This window comes from Babylonia areolata, chromosome 24, assembly GCF_041734735.1.
Source record: "Babylonia areolata isolate BAREFJ2019XMU chromosome 24, ASM4173473v1, whole genome shotgun sequence".
NCBI classification, from domain to species: Eukaryota; Metazoa; Mollusca; class Gastropoda; order Neogastropoda; family Buccinidae; genus Babylonia; species Babylonia areolata.
The window spans coordinates 45,762,807-45,785,332 of NC_134899.1; the positions used below are offsets into that span (position 1 = coordinate 45,762,807).

The following is a 22,526-nucleotide window of genomic DNA, read 5'->3' on the forward strand; positions in this document are numbered from 1 at the left end:
CAGTGTGCAAGGTTTTGCTGTTTAATCACATTTGTATTGGCTGCCAGTGTCAAGGTTTTGCTGTTTAATCACATTTGTATTGTCTGCCAAGAAACCTGGTGCAGCATCAAGACAACTTTCCACACAATCCACCAATCAGAGCTGTGCTGTTCTACAGTAACACTCACACTGTTGTTCTTTGAAATCAGTTTTCCTAAATTCATGTTTAGTAACACTCACACTGTTGTTTTTTGAAACCACTGTTTTCCATATTGATGTTAATTGTTAGCGCTTTGGGGCCCCTGTCCTAAGGAGTTAGAGCGCATTATATGGACCATTATTATCATTATTACACTGTTTGCAAATGCTATTCTATGATCATATTTACATAGTCAACTGCACTATTTATGAAGACACGGATCACTAGTCCTCCAGTAATCCTCTGATGCTGTATGATGACATTCACATAGACCACCAGTAATCCTCTGATGCTGTATGACATTCACATAGACCACCAGTAATCCTCTGATGCTGTATGATGACATTCACATAGACCACCAGTAATCCTCTGATGCTGTATGATGACATTCACATAGACCACCAGTAATCCTCTGATGCTGTATGATGACATTCACATAGACCACCAGTAATCCTCTGATGCTGTATGACATTCACATAGACCACCAGTAATCCTCTGATGCTGTATGACATTCACATAGACCACCAGTAATCCTCTGATGCTGTATGACATTCACATAGACCACCAGTAATCCTCTGATGATAGACCACCAGTAATCCTCTGATGCTGTATGACATTCACATAGACCACCAGTAATCCTCTGATGCTGTATGACATTCACATAGACCACCAATTCACCCTGTGCAACTCTGTCATCACATTCACATCACCAGCCAACAACTGTCTACCACTGTATAACAACATTTAGAAATTCTGCCAATAATAACTGTCTGTGCTATTTTCTGAAGATAGATGGACAATGTGTCAATGAAAAGAACAATATTCTATCCTAAATTTATCACACTCTGCCCTTAAATTGTATGAAGCAGTATAGCATCATTTACTTGATCTGCCAATGCATTGTACCTCTTCACAGTGACACCAACAATGTTCCCCATCAACAGTGATATGATATCCACACTGCCATATATGTGAAGTGACATGATTTACACAGTCCGTCAATGATTAAAGCCCCTCTCATGCTCTTGGTCTGATATATACCAACACATAAAAATAAATAAACTGCAAATCAAATGTGAATTTACAACTCTTTTGTGAACTGTTTTTCATTTCTGATACAGTTTTTGATTTCTAATTACTGTGAACTATGGAACAGTAGAATTCTGGGTGATGTCATTCATTTTGGTAACATTCCAAACAAAAAATGTTTGTTTCTCACTGCTTCATTCTGTTTAGTGCTAACTGATGAATACAGCAGAATAAACTAAACATATGCAAAAAGTATTGTCAAAACTCCTAAGTCAAGCAATCATGATCAAGCATGAATACTTCCAATGGTATGAAGAACAGAGTTTTGCTCAAGGTGACTGGATGAGTGCTGTAAAGATACCATCCATAAGACAGCACTGAAGAGAGGGCAGAAAAAGAGAAGCATTGTCACAAACCAGTTCTGAATACCAAAGAACAGGGGTGAAAACCAAACAAAAAACCAAACCAAAAACCCTGTGGCTAATGCTTTGTACACCGAGTGCTGTTTTATCCATAACACCTTGGTAAATATATTTCTGTACGGCAGCAGGCACGTTCAGTTTTCCTTTCTCAATCAGTTGTACTCTCACTTAGTGCCTCAGTTCTTGCCTTTAGCCTTTATGTATGTTGCTGGTGTTTTCAAGTGGATTGACCTTGTCACAACCCATAAGGGGTTGCCCATGAGCCCCCCGCACCTTCCCAGACTAACACCCCGACAACACAAAACACAGAGACATAGATAATTCAGCTCAGTTCTTTACTGTTGTTGCACTATGAATACCCTGGTCCAGACACACAAATTTAAACACTTAACTACAGCAACACTCTCCTTTAGTTACACCATAGCAGCATGACCACGACACAGTACGCCCTAGTAACGGCAGCACAGATCTGGGCGAAAAAAATGCCAGTTCACTTGAATCAAACTCAAGCTCGTCCGTTGAAGGCCAGTGTCACTGAACTGGCTTTAGTCGCGCACCTGCAGAATCGGAGAGGGTGGGACGGGATGAGGGACTGTGGGTGAGGACGTTGGAAAATATGGGGGTCGGGGAAAGGAGTGGGAGTGAGGGAGTTTGGAATGGACAGGGCTGAGGGGAATGATGACCACTGTAGAGGCGAATCCTGGAGTTCCGTCGGGGGGCAGACAGGGGAAACCCACAGGAAAAAGTCACAGGGAAAAATCTGTAACAGACTCCCATGTTTCTGGAGACTATGCCCTTTTACAAAAAGACTAACCGCCCCCCTCCCTTTCCTTAAGCAATACACATTACGCTAAGTAGGTGAGTAAGTGGATATCGATGGTCGCTTCCACACAAAAAAACTACCAATGCCAAATGTACATGAACTGTTATGGTTTCTCCAATAAAGAGTTACGCCACACACAAACTGAAAGAGTCATCACAAGTAACCCTAAATGACAGTCAGTATTTATCTTAACGGTTTCTACAGAAACAAAACCCAAATAGGCAATATTAAATCTCCGTATTACGATACAAAAATGTTTTGGAAAATCTAGACAGTTTTCATTGTAAAGAAAATAAGTTTGAAACAATAACTCAGCTGAATACATGTCAAAATAACACACACTTAACACAACCTTATTAATTCCCCCCAAAATATCTAGAAATAAAATACTGGATTTAAAAGATTTCCATTAAAACAATCCCAAAATGCAAACAAATGTCACAAGTTACAACACTAACACCACGAGGACAAACTAACAATACAACTCCCCCCTCACCTGTCACCAGGAACACCACTGGCCCAGGAGAAAACACAGAACACGCACCCACACCGAGGAAGAAGGGGATCACACAAGAATCGAACCCTACAACTTCTGTCAAGAGGGCACCCAACAGCTCGCTTGCTGGCACGGTGACCCGTCTCCAACCAATGCTCGGCTCCAAAAGCAAAGCAAAACTCTTCGTTCTAAACGATGTTACTTCCGAACTCACTCAGGAGTTCAGACTGAGAAGGAATAAGACATACATCACAAGAATTCCACATGCATCAGTTCAGCATTGAACTGAGCACACCAAAAAAACTCTGAAGCAAACAGGGGGAGAGAGAAGAAGGGAGAAAGGGAGAGGGGAAAGGGAGAAGAGGGGAAGGGAGATGGACACAAGAGCTCGCGCACAAATGAATGTCACGAACCGTGACAGACCTTGTTTTTAATGATAATGTGCGCATTTTGTGTACAAGTATGGTTTTAACAGTGCTCTCAGCTGTTGCTGGGCTGGTCCACAAAAAGTCAAGTGCCGCTACACTGATGGGTTCACTGTCACTGGTCCTGATACCTGGATTGGTCATGGGGTGCTGCAAAGCTCCTCACTGCCCTCTCAGTGATGTTTTCTGCTCACTTCTTTCACTGTCTGCCTCCTCTCCTTTCCCCTGCACTGTTCCCTGAAGGATGGTCTTGGAGAGCCCGCTGGACCTTGTCACGTGGCCTACCATCTCAGTTTCCTTTTTGTTTCACTGTGGTCAGAAGGTCTTCATACCGACCAATGATGGGTTTTCCCAGTTTTGTCCTTTGTTATGTGGAATTAATGGAGATGCCGAGGTGTCTCCTGAAGCATGTCATTTCCACTTCTTGGATCTTTCTCTGAAGCTGTGCTGTAAGAGTCCAGGACTTATGTGCATACAAGAAAATAGAGAGAACTGGTGCATGTAAGAGCTTCAGCTTTGTTCTGAGACTGACCGTCTCTCTCCAATGGGCGCCAGTCTTGCCAGTGCTGTTGCAGTCTCTTGCCAGTATTTTGGCCTTGGACCCTTCTTCACTGATGATGGCACCAAGGTACAAAGAGTTAAACAGCTGTTCTGATGAGGACAGCATGGACAGCAGTCCTCATATGTTGACAGCTGGGCACAGCACTGTGACCCTGACCTGTCAACTTGTGTGCCTTCCCTGGAGCGCTCTATGCAGACACTCTGCTCCATTTGCAAAGTCTGCCAATAAACATGACTTTACTGCATCCATTAACTCTATCAACCTCAAGATTCAAAGCCTCAAAAAAGTTTTTACTCAAGGTTAAAATTTTTAGGCATTGCCTTATCCTCCAGTCTGTCCTTGTGGCAACAACGACGACCACAACAACAATAACATAATAACAAGAAGCTGCATTCTGCTATAACATGCATATAGTTTGCCAATAAATTCTGTGCTAAAGGGCACAACAGCCAAGTAACCAGAGAGCTGAGGGTCATGGGTTTGAATTGTGGCTGTGGTTCCAGGTGGGTTAATGATGGAGCTCAACCTTTCCACTTCCTCAAATCAACAAAATGTGCATACCTACAAGTTCCTGAAACCCTGTGATGTATGTTTCACACATGCAGAATATCATGCACATTAAAGATCGTGTAATCCATGCCAGTATTAAACAAACTCATCGTGCAAGTCATCAGTCATCCTTAATGACCTTTCATCCTTCATTATGCCTGTCTTTGTCTGGCTCAACTGTCAGTGAACATTTCGTGCGCAGATTGGACTATTCAGCCATCTGCGCATTCACAGATAGATTCATGAGCATCCCCCCTCCCCCATACCCCCACCACCACCACCTTCCCCCCATCCCCCAGCTGGATGACAACGATGGTCATCATCGATCTCGATGGACACACACCACCACACCACCACCAAAAGGGTTAGAAACACAAGTACATCTACCATGCATGTCTCTGAAAATGGGGTATGTCTGTGTAAATTTAAATGGCTGGGTAAAAAATGGTGACACAAGTAAATGTGGATAAGTTGCGAAAATGTGTTGCCAGCTGAAAACTATTTGAGAAACCATTTCAACATTCAAAAGTTTCTCTTTTAAAACAAGCCATTTACTCATCACACATCCTGATAAGCACCTTGCGTGAACTGAGAATGAATCAAACTCTCTCCCTAAAACATTTTTCTTTCACTGATGTTTACGATGCTATATTCTTTATGATGAATCCAATTCAGTTTAGAGAATCTTAAAAGATTACCAAAATAACTGAACGGATAATGATAAATAAACCAATTCTCTTATCGATCTGTAACTTGTGAACATGGAAGTTGCAGTCCACTTACGCCCAATAAATATACACCACATCAGAGATTCTGCATAATATGATATGGCATCTACACATTAAAAATGAACTCTGCTTACTGGATTGAGAAAAGAGTTTTTAACAATACTGGATGAATCGTTTCTGTGATGGACATGCTGATATGAGTCAATGCTAATGTCTGCATATGTCTTAAAAACAAGAGAAAAAACTTTGCACAGAGAGACACAGAGAGAGAAAGACCTAGATGGGGATGAGAAGGAGAGACAGTATGTGTGTGTGTGTGAGCGCGCGCATGTTTGTGCATGTGTGCACGCATTCATGTGTTCGTATGTTAACACACATAAAACTGGTTTTCTATTTATCATCATTTGCCATGATACTCGCTTATGAACAACTAGTTGCCAATAAAATCACACACACATACACATGCACACACACATTCTCTCAGCACACACACTGTAACAGCAGCTGAGGCGAGCTCCACACAAAACCAAGTCTCAACCCCTTTTGACAGCTCTAGGAAGCTTTCTTGGGATTCTTCTTGAAGAAGTTCTTCATCTTCTTCCTCATTGAGGACTTCTTCTGCAAACGAGGTGTCAGCGATGCTCCGTCTGGCCCAGGAAGCTGTGAGTCAGAGATGTCATCAACGCCGTTGCCGTTGACCTGCCAACTGTCCTGCTGACTGGGCGTCAGGCTGTCCAGCGTCCCCAGTGACAAGTTGTCGTCCGAGTTGTTCACAGAGATGGAGGGGACGTGACCTCCACCACCTGACCCCACCTGCCACCTGTGTGACCTCCAGGTATCTGTGGTGGGCGGAGGAGAGGGTGGAGGGGATGGAGGTGGAGCGAGCGCGGTTGGTGTCGCTGGCTGAGGAGTGTGCGCGGGGCAGGGTGTGGGTCATGGTGGCTGGGTAATCCTGCAGGCTGCAACACCAACACACAGCGTCTCACACACTGCACAGTGCTATCAGCAATATCAACACAGTGCAGGAGTGATGGTGATAATAACACAGTGCAGGAGTGATGGTGATAATAACACAGTGCAGGAGTGATGCTGATAATAACACAGTGCAGGAGTGATGCTGATAATAACACAGTGCAGGAGTGATGCTGATAATAACACAGTGCAGGAGTGATACTGATAATAACACAGTGCTGGAGTGATATCATTAATAACACAGTGCAGGAGTGATACTGATAATAACACAGTGCAGGAGTGATACTGATAATAACACAGTGCAGGAGTGATACTGATAATAACACAGTGCTGGAGTGATACTGATAATAACACAGTGCAGGAGTGATACTGATAATAACACAGTGCAGGAGTGATACTGATAATAACACAGTGCAGGAGTGATACTGATAATAACACAGTGCAGGAGTGATATCATTAATAACACAGTGCAGGAATGATACTGATAATAACACAGTGCAGGAGTGATGCCAGTGCAGGAGTGATACTGATAATAACACAGTGCAGGAGTGATACTGATAATAACACAGTGCAGAAGTGATATCATTAATAACACAGTGCAGGAGTGATGCTGATAATAACACAGTGCAGGAGTGATGCTGATAATAACACAGTGCAGGAGTGATATCATTAATAACACAGTGCAGGAGTGATACTGATAATAACACAGTGCAGGAGTGATATCATTAATAACACAGTGCAGGAGTGATGCTGATAATAACACAGTGCAGGAGTGATACTGATAATAACACAGTGCAGGAGTGATGCTGATAATAACACAGTGCAGGAGTGATACTGATAATAACACAGTGCAGGAGTGATACTGATAATAACACAGTGCAGGAGTGATGCCAGTGCAGGAGTGATACTGATAATAACACAGTGCAGGAGTGATACTGATAATAACACAGTGCAGGAGTGATATCATTAATAACACAGTGCAGGAGTGATGCTGATAATAACACAGTGCAGGAGTGATGCTGATAATAACACAGTGCAGGAGTGATGCTGATAATAACACAGTGCAGGAGTGATATCATTAATAACACAGTGCAGGAGCGATACTGATAATAACACAGTGCTGGAGTGATATCATTAATAACACAGTGCAGGAGCGATACTGATAATAACACAGTGCTGGAGTGATGCTGATAATAACGCAGTGCAGGAGTGATACTGATAATAACACAGTGCAGGAGTGATACTGATAATAACACAGTGCAGGAGTGATGCTGATAATAACACAGTGCAGGAGTGATGCTGATAATAACACAGTGCAGGAGTGATGCTGATAATGACACAGTGCAGGGGTGGTTCCAATAATAATACAGCATATCACACATGCAGGGTGATATCAGTAATAACACAGTGTAGGAGTGATACTGATAGTTATGCAGTCCTGGGGTGGCATCAATAAATATACAGGATCTCACATAGTGCGGGGCTGATAACATCAATAATAACACTGTATCTTACAATACAGGGGTGGTATTATAGCAGATTTAAAAGGAACTAATCACATAATAAAACCAGCATAAAAAACATGTTTGACAAAATTGGATTGTTATCACACAAGATGAAAAATGAATGTTATACAAAAAACAAAAAAGAAAAACCAAGATACAAAAGACTTTAAAAAAAAAAATTCAAAAAATCAAAAATGGAATATTACCACCAATACAACACCAACACAAAAAAAGCACATTTTCCCCCAAACCAAATGAACAGCTGTCACACACAAAGACCAACACAGAAAACATCGTTGGAACGGAAGACAGTCACAGACAGGAGAAACACCCACAACACAAAACAAGACACACTTTCATCATTTTTCCTTCTTTCTCTCACTCACAGATCGCCGTGAGCGCTGATCTCAGGCCCTGATGTTGTGTTGAATGACAGGCTGGGAGAATCGAAGTCGTGACTGCCTCGGTGCACGTGGTGGGGAGGGGCAGGAGGGGGGTGCACGCCCCCCACACCACTGCGGGATAACTGGGACAGGGACCCTGTACTGCCCATCACCACCATCTGCCGCGCAAATGGTTTGCTGTGGATTGGGGGGGGCATGGGGGAGTAGCCTGTAGATGAAAAGCATGCGCACGCGCACACATACACACACACATAACACACACACACACACACACAGCACACACATAACACACACACATAACACACACACACACACACACACATGAAGCCACTTATGACAAATTGCCAGGGACATTCAAAATTGCTTCGTTATATCTGACTTTTGTTACATCTGACATTGTAATGAATTTCTATTGGGTGACTTCATCATATCTGGTGTGTCGAGTTTCTTACACACACACACACATACACACAGAGAGATCCACATACAAATAAAATACACACACACACACACACACACACAGAGATCCACACACACACACACACATGATACACACATAAATACACACAAATACACATGCTTACACAAGCATTAGAGAAGATATCATGACAATGACTATCAATGAAAATCAACCGCATTTATGATGGACCAAAAACAGTAAGGATGCAGACTGGTGACAACAAATGTGAGGGACAACAAACTATTCACAGGTCCACAATGGGGGAAGAAAATAATGCATGATACCATGGATATAATGCTTTAGAATGGCTGGGAAAGAAAAACCACATTCAATGGTGTGGTGGAAATGACTTCAATGTGAGATAACGTGACAGACATGGAAAAACATGAGGAATACTGTAGCCAACATCAGAGATATTTCACGAACCAGTTGACAATCAACACTTAATGCTGGCAAGCAGAGAAGGGTGCATACATCTGAGCACACATGCTCTTGAACAATTTACACATTTCTTGTTGACACTTTTTTTCATGATTACAATGGTAGCTTTAAGAGAAGAAAAGAGAAATGAATGTCTGATACCTGAGAATTAATATTACTTACCTGTCTCAACAGGACAAAAAAAGTACAGTTTAATGTTTTACAACATTTAAGAATAACAGAACTTACCTGTTGTAATCAGACAACACAGACACAATGCAAGGTTTCATGACGCCACACCTCAACATGGCACAAAAAGAAACATGAGTCATTTTGTAAGGCACACACAAAAGGCGCACAAGGTAAGAAGCACAGGTGAAGATGAAGAGCCCACCTGAGGAACGCAGGTCATCTTCTTCATCCATGGACCCTGACGCACTGAGCCCCGCTGTCAGTCGACTGCTGCCCCCGGCCCCTGCGGTACACAACACAGCCCAGTTTTCCTTGGTAAACATTCACTGAGTCTGGATTGGTACAGAAAAAAAGCTTCCTTACTCAGAACACACCACAGAATCACAGCACTGATACATATAAAGAAAGTGTCCTTAGATTTGTCCTTCTATCATTTTTCTCCTTTTTGTGTGTGTATGTTTTTTGTTGTTGATTTTTTGTTTTTGCAGTTTGTCTGTCTTTCATATACTGTCATTGTTGTGGTGATTTTTGTTTCTTCTGTCGGAAGGAAAGAGTGCAGAATATGCAATATGTATATCCTATATCCTTCTATACACATCCTATGTCTTATCACACTTCTTTTTCTTATTTATGCATCAATTTAATGTGACATATTGTATCTGTATTGTTTAGTATTATGTTTTGTGCACTGTCAAAAAAACTCAAACCAGAACAAATATAAAAATATTTTTGAAAACATATACACAAAAAACATACTTCATACACAACACCTCAAACATGATATGAGCATGTTAACAAAAGTAACCAAATAAAAATCTGATTTTGCAGTCTTGAATATTTAGAAAAAACAAAAAAACATGTTCAGGTTCATTTCTCCGGATCTTTTAACACATTTCTGCCTGCGGATGTCAACCCTACATCCGTGCAGATCTGCGTTTGTTGCCCCCAGACGTAGTTTTGTCATTCATCTGGCCTACGGTTAGGATTAATGGGAAGAAACTATTATTCAAAACAAACCGGAAGAATTCGAACGAAGGATTACTCCTGTTTTGTGTGAATGATTTTGGAGCCTATCAAACCAAAATTGACTTTGGACAAAACTGTCAACGAAATCATGACGGACTCTTGCAGTGAGGAGGAGAATGATGGATCTGAAAACGAAGTAGAGGAGGAAAATAGCGATAGTTTCATGGAACCGAGTGCAAAGGAAGGTGAAGAAGTGAATGATTCAGACAGTGCATATTTTCTTTAGATCTGTTGTGATGTATTGTGCCAAAAGGCATGTTTTATGCGTGTTTTTCTGTTTTCTTTTCGCAATCATTTGTAATGACTAATTATAAATTTCCTGCCTTTAAAGGCTTCAATACTACAGTTAATTTTTAATAATAATGCCAAATTTAATTAAAATCCACCACATCTGAAGATTTTATGAGCATTTTTCTGACCATACCTTCTCACTTCATCACATAGGTAAAAATTACTTGGGCAGGGACTGGCAACAACGTTAAAGGCTTGGTCAGAAAAGTGTTATGAGCACCTTGCAGCAATGATGTGACGTTGTGCCCCTTTGTCTTACTCAAAGAGGAACAGTTACTGGACTTGAAAGGCAAGCCAGTTTTCTGCACAGTGCTTGTCACCTCCACTGTCTGTTTTGGAAACAATATTCCATCATGATTGCATCGTTGTTGTTTTTGTTTTGATTTTGTAATCAGTTCTGAAACTGAAGGTGTAGCACTGTTGAAAACATATTCTTTGAAGGGAACATGTTCATTGAAAACTGACAGATGTTTTATAGCCGGGTATCTCAGGAGACAGTCCTGTCCCTCACTGAAAACAAAAGCACTTTTGGGGAGCATCAGACCTGTTGGTGGTACAGGGTCATACGCACAAGCACACAACTAAGGACAAATACTTTTCACAGTTATACAATAATAATAATGGTATTTATATAGTGTTGAATCTTGTGCAGCGACAAATCGAAGTGCTTTCGCACCAGTCATTCACACACATGCATAACTCTTAAACTGTAGAAACTAAAGACAAGGAAGGGCAGGCAAGTGTGTGTGTGTGTGCCACTTTGAAAAAAACCCCAAATATCAGGTTATCCCGTACTACATGTTCCTGTTAACTCACTGTGGACAAAAACCCTGATCAGGGCCCTACTGTTCACGTTTCATATGAAGGGCCCTGATCGGGGCCCTACTGTTCACATTTCAGATGAAGGGCCCTGATCGGGGCCCTAATGTTCATGTTTCAGATGAAGGGCCCTGATCAGGGCCTTAGATAGTTCTGAATTTTTTGAGTGGCACCTAATTTCCATAATGATGTTAAGAGCCAAGAATATCTTCACTAACCTTTCCACTCTTCACTGCAACTAATAAATGCAGTGTGTGTTGCTGTGCTTGCAAGCAGGAGAGGTATTTTTGCAGTGACTGGTTCATGTGAACAGTGCATGTCAACAATAGCGTCTGACCCAGTTTCGTCTCAATCACAAGGCAGACAACAGAATTAGATGAAGGGGCCCTATCGTGGCTATATAACATTCTGAAGTTAATCTGTTTCAAAACCTTTGTGCTTTCCTGGATTCATTTACAAGTCATCAGTGTTTGCAAATTTCAAACAAAAAATATGGAAACTTTCACCATCTCACTGTATGATAGCAAAAGAAGGGAGGAAGTTTAACATTTTGTTCCCAACTAACTGTGTTACTGATCAGTCTGGAAGTTTTCAGTTCATAAATTGTTTTTTTTTGTGATTTTATTTCTTACCCATACAAATGGGTCATCTGTGGGGAAAGTCTGGGGAGTGAACTGACAGTACTAAGTGAGTTAATTGTTCCTTCGCTTGGTTTTATACAGACTCACACACAGACACACACACATGTATAGACATGGACACACACTCAAACAGACACCGACACACACACACTGTACTGACCTTCTTTACTGCAGTAGAGGATCTGGTGCAGTGCAGACAGCCCTGAATTGCTGATGACAGGGAAGCCACACAGACGCTCTATGGTGTGCCAGCGCTGTAGTCGTTCCTGGAGGTCCTGCTTCACTTCCTCCAGAGCTACTCTGCACACCACCACCACACACATGTCAACACACACCTGTCTGTACTTTGTATTTCTATTTTGTATTTGTACTTCTTTTTATCACAACAGATTTCTTTGTGTGTGAAATTCGGGCTGCTCTCCCCAGGGAGAGCGCATCGCTATACTACAGCGCCACCCATTTTTTAATATTTTTTCCTGCGTGCAGTTTCATTTGTTTTTCCTATTGAAGTGGATTTTTCTATAGAATTTTGCCAGGAACAACCCTTGTGTTGCCGTGGGTTCTTTTACGTGCACTAAGTGCATGCTGCAAACAGGACCTTGGTTTATCATCTCATCCGAATGACTAGCGTCCAGACCACCACTCAAGGTTTAGTGGAGGGGGAGAAAATATTGGCGGCTGAGCCGTGATTCGAACCAGCGCGCTCAGATTCTCTTGCTCCCAAGGCGGACGCGTTACCTCTAGGCCATCACTCCACACATACGAGTGTTGCTTTCATTTCCTGTCAGTATCACTCAGTCTGGCTGATGCCAGGATATGGTAGTATGTATGATAGTCAGTTGTGTTCGACTCAGAACAGCAGAGGAGGTAGTTGCTGTCCCTACTATCTGGGCTGGAATTTGATTGAGTGTCTTGCCCAAGTTACATCCCCACTCTCTCGGCCAAGAGGCTTTTAGGACAGTTGGCGCTGGGATGGTTCCCAAAGGCCAACTAGCCCCCAAGGTTGCACCACTAAGAGCCAGCGCAATTTTGCCTCCTAGTTTGAGAGTCATTGTCCTTCACAAAAGACTAAACTGTGAATGATTTCCCATTGCAATGGAGAAACCATTGATAATACAGCTTTCACTTTGCTATTGGCCCAACTATGAATTTATATCAATTTATATGATAGTATCTGTGATATATATATATATATATATATATATATATATATATATATATATATGACTGATACAGACAAGTGTCAATATGAATCAGAACTAATCCAGTGGATTTCTTACCTGGCATCCAAAATATGCTGGTCAATCACATCCAGTGAGTTGCCGTGAGCCATGCGCAGGGACCCGAAGATTGCTTTGTTGCGTCGCTTGATTTTTTCACACTGAAAGAATACAACGCATTGAAAGATAACACAACAAAGAAATGTCATGAAAAAAACTCTGTAAACTGTACAGGGCCATGTCAAATCCAACACAGAACTAACTGTTCATATGTGAATAAAATAAAACCATGCAAAGGTTTCAGTTTCAGTTTCTCAAGGAGACAATACTATGTTTGGACAAATCCATACATGCTACTCCACATCTGCCAGGCAGATCCCTGACCAGCAGCATAACCCAACATGCTAGTCAGGCGTGTACCTTTTTGTGGATTTCTTCAACAGAACTTTGCCAAATGACAACACTAGCGTTGCGATGGGTTAAGTGTGTGCTGCACTCTGGACCTCAGTTCATCGTCTGATCTGAATGACGAGATGCTCAGTACGATTTTCCAGTCACACTTGGGAGAAAGGAGGAGATCAGGATCTGAACCCAGACCCTCACAGACACAGCACTGGCAGATAACAACCAACCACTGCAGTGAATTTCACTCCTCATAAATAAATGAAAGGCACAAGCTCTGTCCACTGTAAGGGGCAAAACTCACACTGAACTTGTTTTGCTATGTTTTTCCTGACCTCAATTCATATGAAGAGGACAATTACTGTACATGCAGAATGAATTAGACTGAACTACATCAGGCACATAGAAATTTCCATACTTAGGTTGTGTGTTCATGGTGCCACCCACACGCTAACACACACAAACACATGGACAAAAACAACAGGAAACACACACAGGCACTACACACACAGACATACAGACACAAACACTCTGCAACTGATTGAGAAAGTTTTTATTTTATTTTATTTTTTTTTTTTTTTACAAGTGCATAACTTTGAATAACACTGGAAGAAGTATGCTTTTCCTGCTCAGAATTTTTCTTCTTGTAATGTTCTCAAACATCAAATGGGATCCAACACCCACTGTAGACAGACATTAAACAGGATCCAACACCCACTGTAGACAGACATTAAACAGGATCCAACACCCACTGTAGACAGACATTAAACAGGATCCAACACCCACTGTAGACAGACATCAAACAGGACCCAACACCCACTGTAGACAGACATCAATGAGGACCAAAACCCACTGTAGACAGACATTAAATGGGACCCAACACCCACAGTCAAATAGGACCCAACACCCACTGTAGACAGACATCAAATGGGACCCAACACCCACAGTCAAATAGGACCCAACACCCACTGTCAAATAGGACCCAACACCCACTGTCAAATAGGACCCAACACCCACTGTAGACAGACATCAAACAGGACCCAACACCCATGAATAATCTATGGATAAACCACAGGATAACTATATTCAATTTTGGAACAGCACTAAGAACTGGACCATTTCAAGATTCTCCTTTTATTGTAAAATTGCAAACACTTATACAATACAACCTTACCTGATCAGCTGCAAAAATACTAAACATGGAGGAGCATTATGTCGGTTGTGAAAAAGTGCACATGAACTTAAAAATGAGCAAGGACATCACTGCAACTTAACAAGGAAAGACAGGCTATGCAAAGCATGTTGAGTTATACAGGATGAAAGGAAATTTTCTATCTAAAATTACGTTTAAATAACATACTTACCGTGACCCACTAGTGCAGACTCTGGCAGGGGTCTGACATTCCTGTCCTGTGCAAACTACTATCCGCCTATGCGGAGAAAACGAAAGTAGCTACGGCCGATAACCTCCCAGAAATTAAACTGCATTTTCTGGATAAGTATAGTGCATACTCTGACTTGAGATCTCGCCTACTTGTGACAGTTAAATCCCCATCTTCTAATCATTGGCCAGATGGCACTGACAACACAATAATCCAAACGCCAAGTTCTCTGTTGCCACTAAGTTATATCCAATCAGAACTGGCAATATATATATATATATATATATATATATATATATATATATATATATCTGAGTGCTTTTAAGTTCGTAATCCAGAACTATGCCTTGTTGAATATCCAGCATGTGCTCACAACTTATCGCCTTTGATTTTATTTGTTTGCTGTGTTTAGATTTTAGTGTCCATGATTCCTCTGGTGGGTTTTATGACAATTAAATGAGTTCTTTGAGTCTGTTTTATGCTTTTGAGTGTTAAATCTTTTGTTGCGCATGTATTTTTTAATGTTTTTTGTAAGGTGCTTTGAGCTCCCTTTTAGGGAGGAAAGTGATCAACAAGTATTCATTATTATTATCATTAAATGAGTTTGAGTTCCCAAGGACTCACAGACTCTTTGGCAGACTGGAACTGGCGCTCTGCGGCCTGTCGCTTGGCGTTGTAGTGCTGCAGCTCCAACTCGTGGGTCAGCTGGAGCCAGGCCTGCAGCTCACCAGGGGGCGCCCACCCCTGACCCAGCTGGGTCTCCGCCTGCTGCAGTGCCAGCTGTGTGGCCGCCAGCTCCTCCTGCATCTGCTCCCGGCCCCCCTGTGGACGGCACAACAACCAAGTGGTTAAAACATTGGACTTTTTTTTCTGAGGGTCGTATGTTTGAATCTTGGTAACGCTGCCTGGTGTGTAAAGGGTGCAGATTTTTTCCGATCTCTCAGGTCAACATATATGCAGACCTGCAAGTACCTGAATCCCCTTCATGTGTATACACACGCAGAAGATCAAATACACACATTAAAGATCCTGTAATCCATGTCAGCATTCGGTGGGTTATGGAAACAAGAACATACCCAGCATGCACACCCCCAAAAATGGAGTATAGCTGCCTACATGGCTGGGTAAATAAACAAAACGTTACATGTCTGTCTGAGTGTGTATGTGTGTGTGCCTGAAATCTGAATGGCACAGGAAACAACTGATGAATGCCCAATGACAGCCGTCAGTTGGCTCTACCCAGGTAGGCAGCCTGTTGTGCAAATGACCCCAAGTTTGTAAAGCGCTTAGAGCTTGGTCTCCGACCGAGGATAGGCGCTACATAAATATCCATATCAAATCAAATCAAATCAAATCTTCCTGCCCCCCTGCTGCAGTCATACTGTCAGTCAGCTGTAGCAGTAATGATAATGATAATCATAACAATAGATAGTACTTGTATGGTGCTAACTCACCCCATAATGGGCTCTAAGCACCTCACACACAAAACAACACGTATACAATAGTGCATAATAACATACCTTTGCACATGATAAAAAACAACCCACATATATGTGTATCTATACACCAAGACGATACTACAAATTGCGGGTATGAACCACCACACACACACCTACACACACACACACACAACAAAAAATGCCCTACACATGCACGTGCACACAAAAAACCCACCCACTGACCCACACACACCCCCTACATGGTGATTTCAATAGAGGGTAAAGTGCTGTGGGCAGGGGGAGGAAGAATGCACATGATTCGCTATACTTCACCACACCCAAAGGCCTGTTTGAACAAGTTGGATTTCCAACCACATTATCCATCAGTAACTGAACAATGAACTGCATACAAATATTGTGTGTTTTTCTCTATGAGTGAAAAAAAGGGGGGAAAAAAAACAGAAAAAAAGAAAAGCCACACAACAAAACCAAACCTCAAAAAGGCAAATCAATGATTCTGTAGCATGAAAGAAGTGATTATGATGTGATCATTTCCCTTGCCTAATCAATGGTAGAATTGAGAAAGTGGTTGAAAACGTAAAGGTTATATATATTTCCCCTTACCCATCAATACTTAAAGTCAATGAGTGTCCTTAAAAAATACTTCTTTCCTATTGCAAGACTGGGTAATGTTCACAGTTGTGTGAACCCCACAGGCATTAATTTCTTTTTAATTATTGACATTGAACTCTCTCTCTCTCTCTCTCTCTTCCTCCGCCACACCCACATACACATACACACACACACACATCCAGACACACACACACATACACACACCTAGGACACACAAACACACACATACATGCACACCAACACACAGAGCACACACACATACACACACAAACACACACACAGACGTAGAAACAAGTACCCACATGATCCTCCTGTAAGTTGGGGCGTGGTTGTGTTACAGACGACACCTGTTTCCTTTCAGTTTCCTGCAGCCTGTAATGGTGACATCCACAGTCAGCAACATCACAACATCCACTGTCAGCAACATCACAACATCCACAGTCAGCAACATCACAACATCCACTGTCAACAACATTACAACATCCACTGTCAGCAACATCACATCCACAGTCAGCAACATCACAACATCCACAGTCAGCAACATCACAACATCCACTGTCAGCAACATCACATCCACTGTCAACAACATTACAACACCATCCACAGTCAGCAATATTACAACACCATCCAGTCGGCAACATCCCAACATCCACTGTCAGCAACATCACAACATCCACAGTCAGCAACATCACAACATCCACTGTCAGCAACATCACAACATCCACTGTCAGCAACATCACAACATCCACTGTCAGCAACATCACATCCACTGTCAGCAACATCCCAACATCCACTGTCAGCAACATCACAACACCATCCACAGTCAGCAACATCACAACATCCACTGTCAGCAACATCACAACATCCACTGTCAGCAACATCACAACATCCACAGTCAGCAATATTACAACACCATCCAGTCGGCAACATCACAACATCCACTGTCAGCAACATCACAACATCCACTGTCAGCAACATCACAACATCCACTGTCAGCAACATCACAACACCATCCACAGTCAGCAACATCACAATGACAAACACAGTCAGCAACATCACAACAAAGCAACACAACATCCAGTCATCAACATCACAACATCCACCATCAGCAACATCACAACAAACCAACACCATCCACAGTCAGCAACATCACAACAAACCAACACCATCCACAGTCAGCAACATCACAACAAACCAACACAACATCCACACTGAGCAACATCAAGACAGACCTATATAGATAAAAACATATTCTGCACTGGCCTTTGACCCAAGGTTTCCTGCCGCAGGCCACAGAAGAGGGAAGGGCAACCTACTTTTTCTGGAAGTCTGTCAAGGAGTCCTCGGCTTTCTGCAGGGCTTCCAGCTCCCTGTTCATCTTGCGCACCTGTGCCTGGGAGTACTTGTGGTGGGCCAGGCCAAACAGACACCCCGCCGCCGCAAACACCAGTGATACCATCAGAGCCAGGTCCTTCAAGTAGTTGTGACGCTCTACACATGTGACACAAACAGATTTTAGTTCTCTGCACAGGTGACAGACACAGTTTTTAGTTCTCTGCACGGGTGATAAAAACAGCTTTTAGTTCTCTGCACAGGTGACAGACACAAACAGCTTTAGCTTTTAGTTCTCTGCACAGGTGACAGACACAAACAGCTTTTAGTTCTCTACACAGGTAACACAAACAGCTTTTAGTTCTTTAACTGTGCAAACCTGGAATTCACTGCCTTTTTACAGTTTGTGACAGTCCCTCACTCTCATCTTTGAAACAAACTGAAAAACGTTCTTTTTTAAACAGTTGTCAAAATTAAGGCACTCTGTTCTATATCTGTATACTATGGATCCACAACTATTTCTTGGGGGGGCTGGAGGGGGATGGGGGGGGGGGTGAGTGCGTGCATGCATACGTGTGTGTGTGTGTGTGCATGTGCACACGCGCGCACATGCGTGTATGTGTGTTTTCTGTTTCACAGTTTTTATCTTTTCCCCCCCTCAATCATTTGCTTTCTGAGTATCTTTCCCTTCACTATATTTGAACACATTCACTTTTTTGTTTATTTCTATTTCATTTTTGGTAAACTTTAACATTGCCATTTTCTCTGGAAATATTTTGTCTGCCAATATCAAATTTGGCTTAAACATAGTAGGAAAAAAATCTTCACAGTCATACCAATAATGAGTTGAACATTTCCTGAATTTAACCATATATCCGAACCATTAACGGTTTATTTCGTTGATGCTGGTTCTGGATTCTGAAAACGCTGTTACCCCTTTGCAGCTGCCCGAACGTCTTGGTAGAGACGCCATGACCTCATTTTTCTTGTTCGCAATTAAGGCCAGACACTACCGTCAAACAACGACTTTTTTTTCTCTCCGACTATATATCTCTTTTTTTTTGTCTATTAGGTGTATCATCACTTGTGGATCACAAAAAAAAGTGTTCTTAGATTTCTGTGAATACCTGTTGCTATGGAAACAAATCAAAATGGCCACCAAACAATGTATCAAAGTAATCGGGTTTGTGGTCCATGCAGACATTTTTTGTTATGTGGCCTTGATACACAATGACATTATCTTCATTTTCACGTGAGATTGTGTTGATTCTTCAATCATTGTACTTTTTACGAATTTTGAAATTTTGGGTACTGCGAAATCCTCAAAATTTACAATGGGTAAAAAGACTGGAACTGCTATGAATAGTTTCATAGAATATTTTCATACATACTCGTGACAAAACTTCAATAACATGTCATAAAACAATCATGCAGAGTCTCATGGTTGTAGGTTTACTCATCATTGCATAAGTTTTTCCACTGTAAAGATGTCTTTAACAATGAAAAAATTGCCAATAAAGATTGCTTGCTGGCAACGTCTCTTTTACCGCCAAATCAAAAGAATTTCTTAAATAATCATCGACGTGTTTACTAAGTATGAATGTTTTAAAGTGGATACTGAATTAACTAGAATGAATAGAAAAGAGAAATTGAATGGATGGTGTCATAGTTTCGATGTTTGTCGAACACTGATCTCTGCAGATCTATGAATATCAGACACATATTGCAGTGCGTTTCAGGCGATGGGAATGTTTCCTTTACCTCGGACTTACCTCAGACTTGAAAGAAATTCTTAAATATTATGATTTAAATGGCGTTTTCAAATCGATTACTGTTCTCGATTTATTCCGCTAAAAGAACATGCACAAATAATAATTTTTTAACGTCATCGTTGAATGCTGTGTTAGCGCAGTGCACAAAACCGCTTGTTCTCGACCCGAACATCTGTGGTTCGAATCTGCTTTGAAGCCTTTTTTTTTTTTTTTTTGTCTTAATGCGAAGCTTTATATAATAAAGAATAGAGAACATATTTCAACAAACTAATTCTTATAAGTCTTTTTTCCTTTTCAGTGTGTATCATAAGTGAGTGTTGAAGGCCTTGCCTTTCTTGTCATGCTAGTGTTTACACAGCCTAGGACAGACTCTTAATGCCTGACCAGCTCACTGGGTTTCAGGAAGGTAGACATCTGCCCTTGTATTTTGTTTTTTTCCTTTTTTCCAGCAGGTGTGGTGTAGAGTATATGATTCTGTCCACATGCTCTGAGACTGAAAGTGACACTTTCCACACCTTGTTGATACACTTTCCACACTTTGTCCTTACCTTTAAATAAAAATGTTGTTGTCCCTCACCTCCATCTGTCCCCTTTCCCCTCCTCTATGGGAAACACACACACTCCAGGCCTGTGCGAGCACCTGTTCTCAAGCCACTGCATTCTGGCCCCTTCGCTAACAGTAGACCACAGCTAATCCTGCTTGATTGTGGTAAATAATCATGCATGCAGACTTCATCAATGGTAATCCTGTGTCGCTATTGTCAACCATATTTAAACCAAAGCCATTCTCATTCATCCACTGAGTCTAGACTTTCAGCACAGACAACAATGATGGTTTGTTATATATAGAGTGAGCACCTTTCCACACAGACATGTTCCACTATGCTGTACAAAATAAAAACTGATGTGTAAAACGTATGTATGCATGATAGTCAGTCGTGTCTGACTATGAGGAGGCAACCACTGTCCAGACTATCTGGGCCATAATTTGATTACAGTGGAGAGTGTCTTGCCCAAGTTAAATCCCCACTCTCTCAGCCAAGAGGGTTTTAGGACAGCCGGCGTTGGGATGGTTCCTAAAGACCAACCAGCCCCCAAGGTTGCAGCACTAAAAGCCAGTACAATTTTGCCTCCTAGTTTGAGTCATAGTCATTCACAAAAGACTAAGCTGTAAAAAATTTCCCATTGCAATGGAGAAACCATTGATCATACAGCTCTCACTTTGCTTTAGCCCAGCTGTAAGCTTATGTCAATCTGTCAAACATGTATTTAATTGATAAAACAGCAAATTATATGCATAATTGTGCACAGACATCCAGCCAAACAATCAAAACTAATTCATGTTTTTACACACAAAAATACATCACACACTCTACACAATACACGTCAAACATCATATCAGACATTTTCATGTTGCTATTGTGAAGATGAATGCACTCACTTCACCCTGTCTTATGCAGTACAGGACAGCCACTCACTGGCAGGGGAGGGAACTGGAGGCAGGAGGAAAGGGGGCATCGATATCAATGCCCTCTGTGCACCACAGCTAAATGCCATTCAGAAGTCAATATCAACTTCCATGCGCTCTCTGCATCACATCTAAATCTCATTCAGTGATCACTGTCAAGTTATAAAACCCTCACCGCACCACAAAAGACAATATAGGCACTCACTGCACCAACTACTGCTGTACACTACAGTCACTCACTGCACCAACTACTGCTGTACACTACAGTCACTCACTGCACCAACTACTGCTGTACACTACAGTCACTCACTGCACCAACTACTGCTGTACACTACAGTCACTCACTGCACCAACTACTGCTGTACACTACAGTCACTCACTGCACCAACTACTGCTGTACACTACAGTCACTGCACCAACTACTGCTGTACATTACAGTCACTCACTGCACCAACTACTGCTGTACACTACAGTCACTGCACCAACTACTGCTGTACACTACAGTCACTGCACCAACTACTGCTGTACACTATGGTCACTGCACCAACTACTGGTGTACACTACAGTCACTCACTGCACCAACTACTACTGTACACTACGGGCACTCACTGCACCAACTACTGCTGTACACTACGGTCACTGCACCAACTACTGGTGTACACTACAGTCACTGCACCAACTACTGCTGTACACTACAGTCACTCACTGCACCAACTACTGCTGTACACTACAGTCACTCACTGCATCAACTACTGCTGTACACTACAGTCACCCACTGCACCAACTACTGCTGTACACTACAGTCACTGCACCAACTACTGCTGTACACTACAGTCACTCACTGCACCAACTACTGCTGTACACTACAGTCACTCACTGCACCAACTACTGCTGTACACTACGGGCACTCACTGCACCAACTACTGCTGTACACTA

General features: G+C 42.0%; 1 protein-coding gene across 1 annotated transcript in view; it reads right to left on the reverse strand.

Annotated features, from left to right (window-relative positions):
• Nucleotides 1-765: 765 nt before the first annotated feature.
• LOC143299125 (stromal interaction molecule homolog) overlaps nt 766-22,526 on the reverse strand; it is a 45,209-nt gene continuing 23,448 nt past the window's right edge. Inside the window, exons 6-13 of the mRNA XM_076612254.1 lie at nt 18,335-18,509; nt 17,321-17,390; nt 15,571-15,768; nt 13,223-13,323; nt 12,103-12,242; nt 9,368-9,448; nt 8,076-8,301; nt 766-6,171 (exon numbers count right to left, since the gene is read on the reverse strand). Of these exons, the coding sequence (XP_076468369.1) occupies nt 5,892-6,171; nt 8,076-8,301; nt 9,368-9,448; nt 12,103-12,242; nt 13,223-13,323; nt 15,571-15,768; nt 17,321-17,390; nt 18,335-18,509 (1,271 nt within the window). The 3' untranslated portion in view covers nt 766-5,891. The remainder of the gene's footprint in view (nt 6,172-8,075; nt 8,302-9,367; nt 9,449-12,102; nt 12,243-13,222; nt 13,324-15,570; nt 15,769-17,320; nt 17,391-18,334; nt 18,510-22,526) is intronic.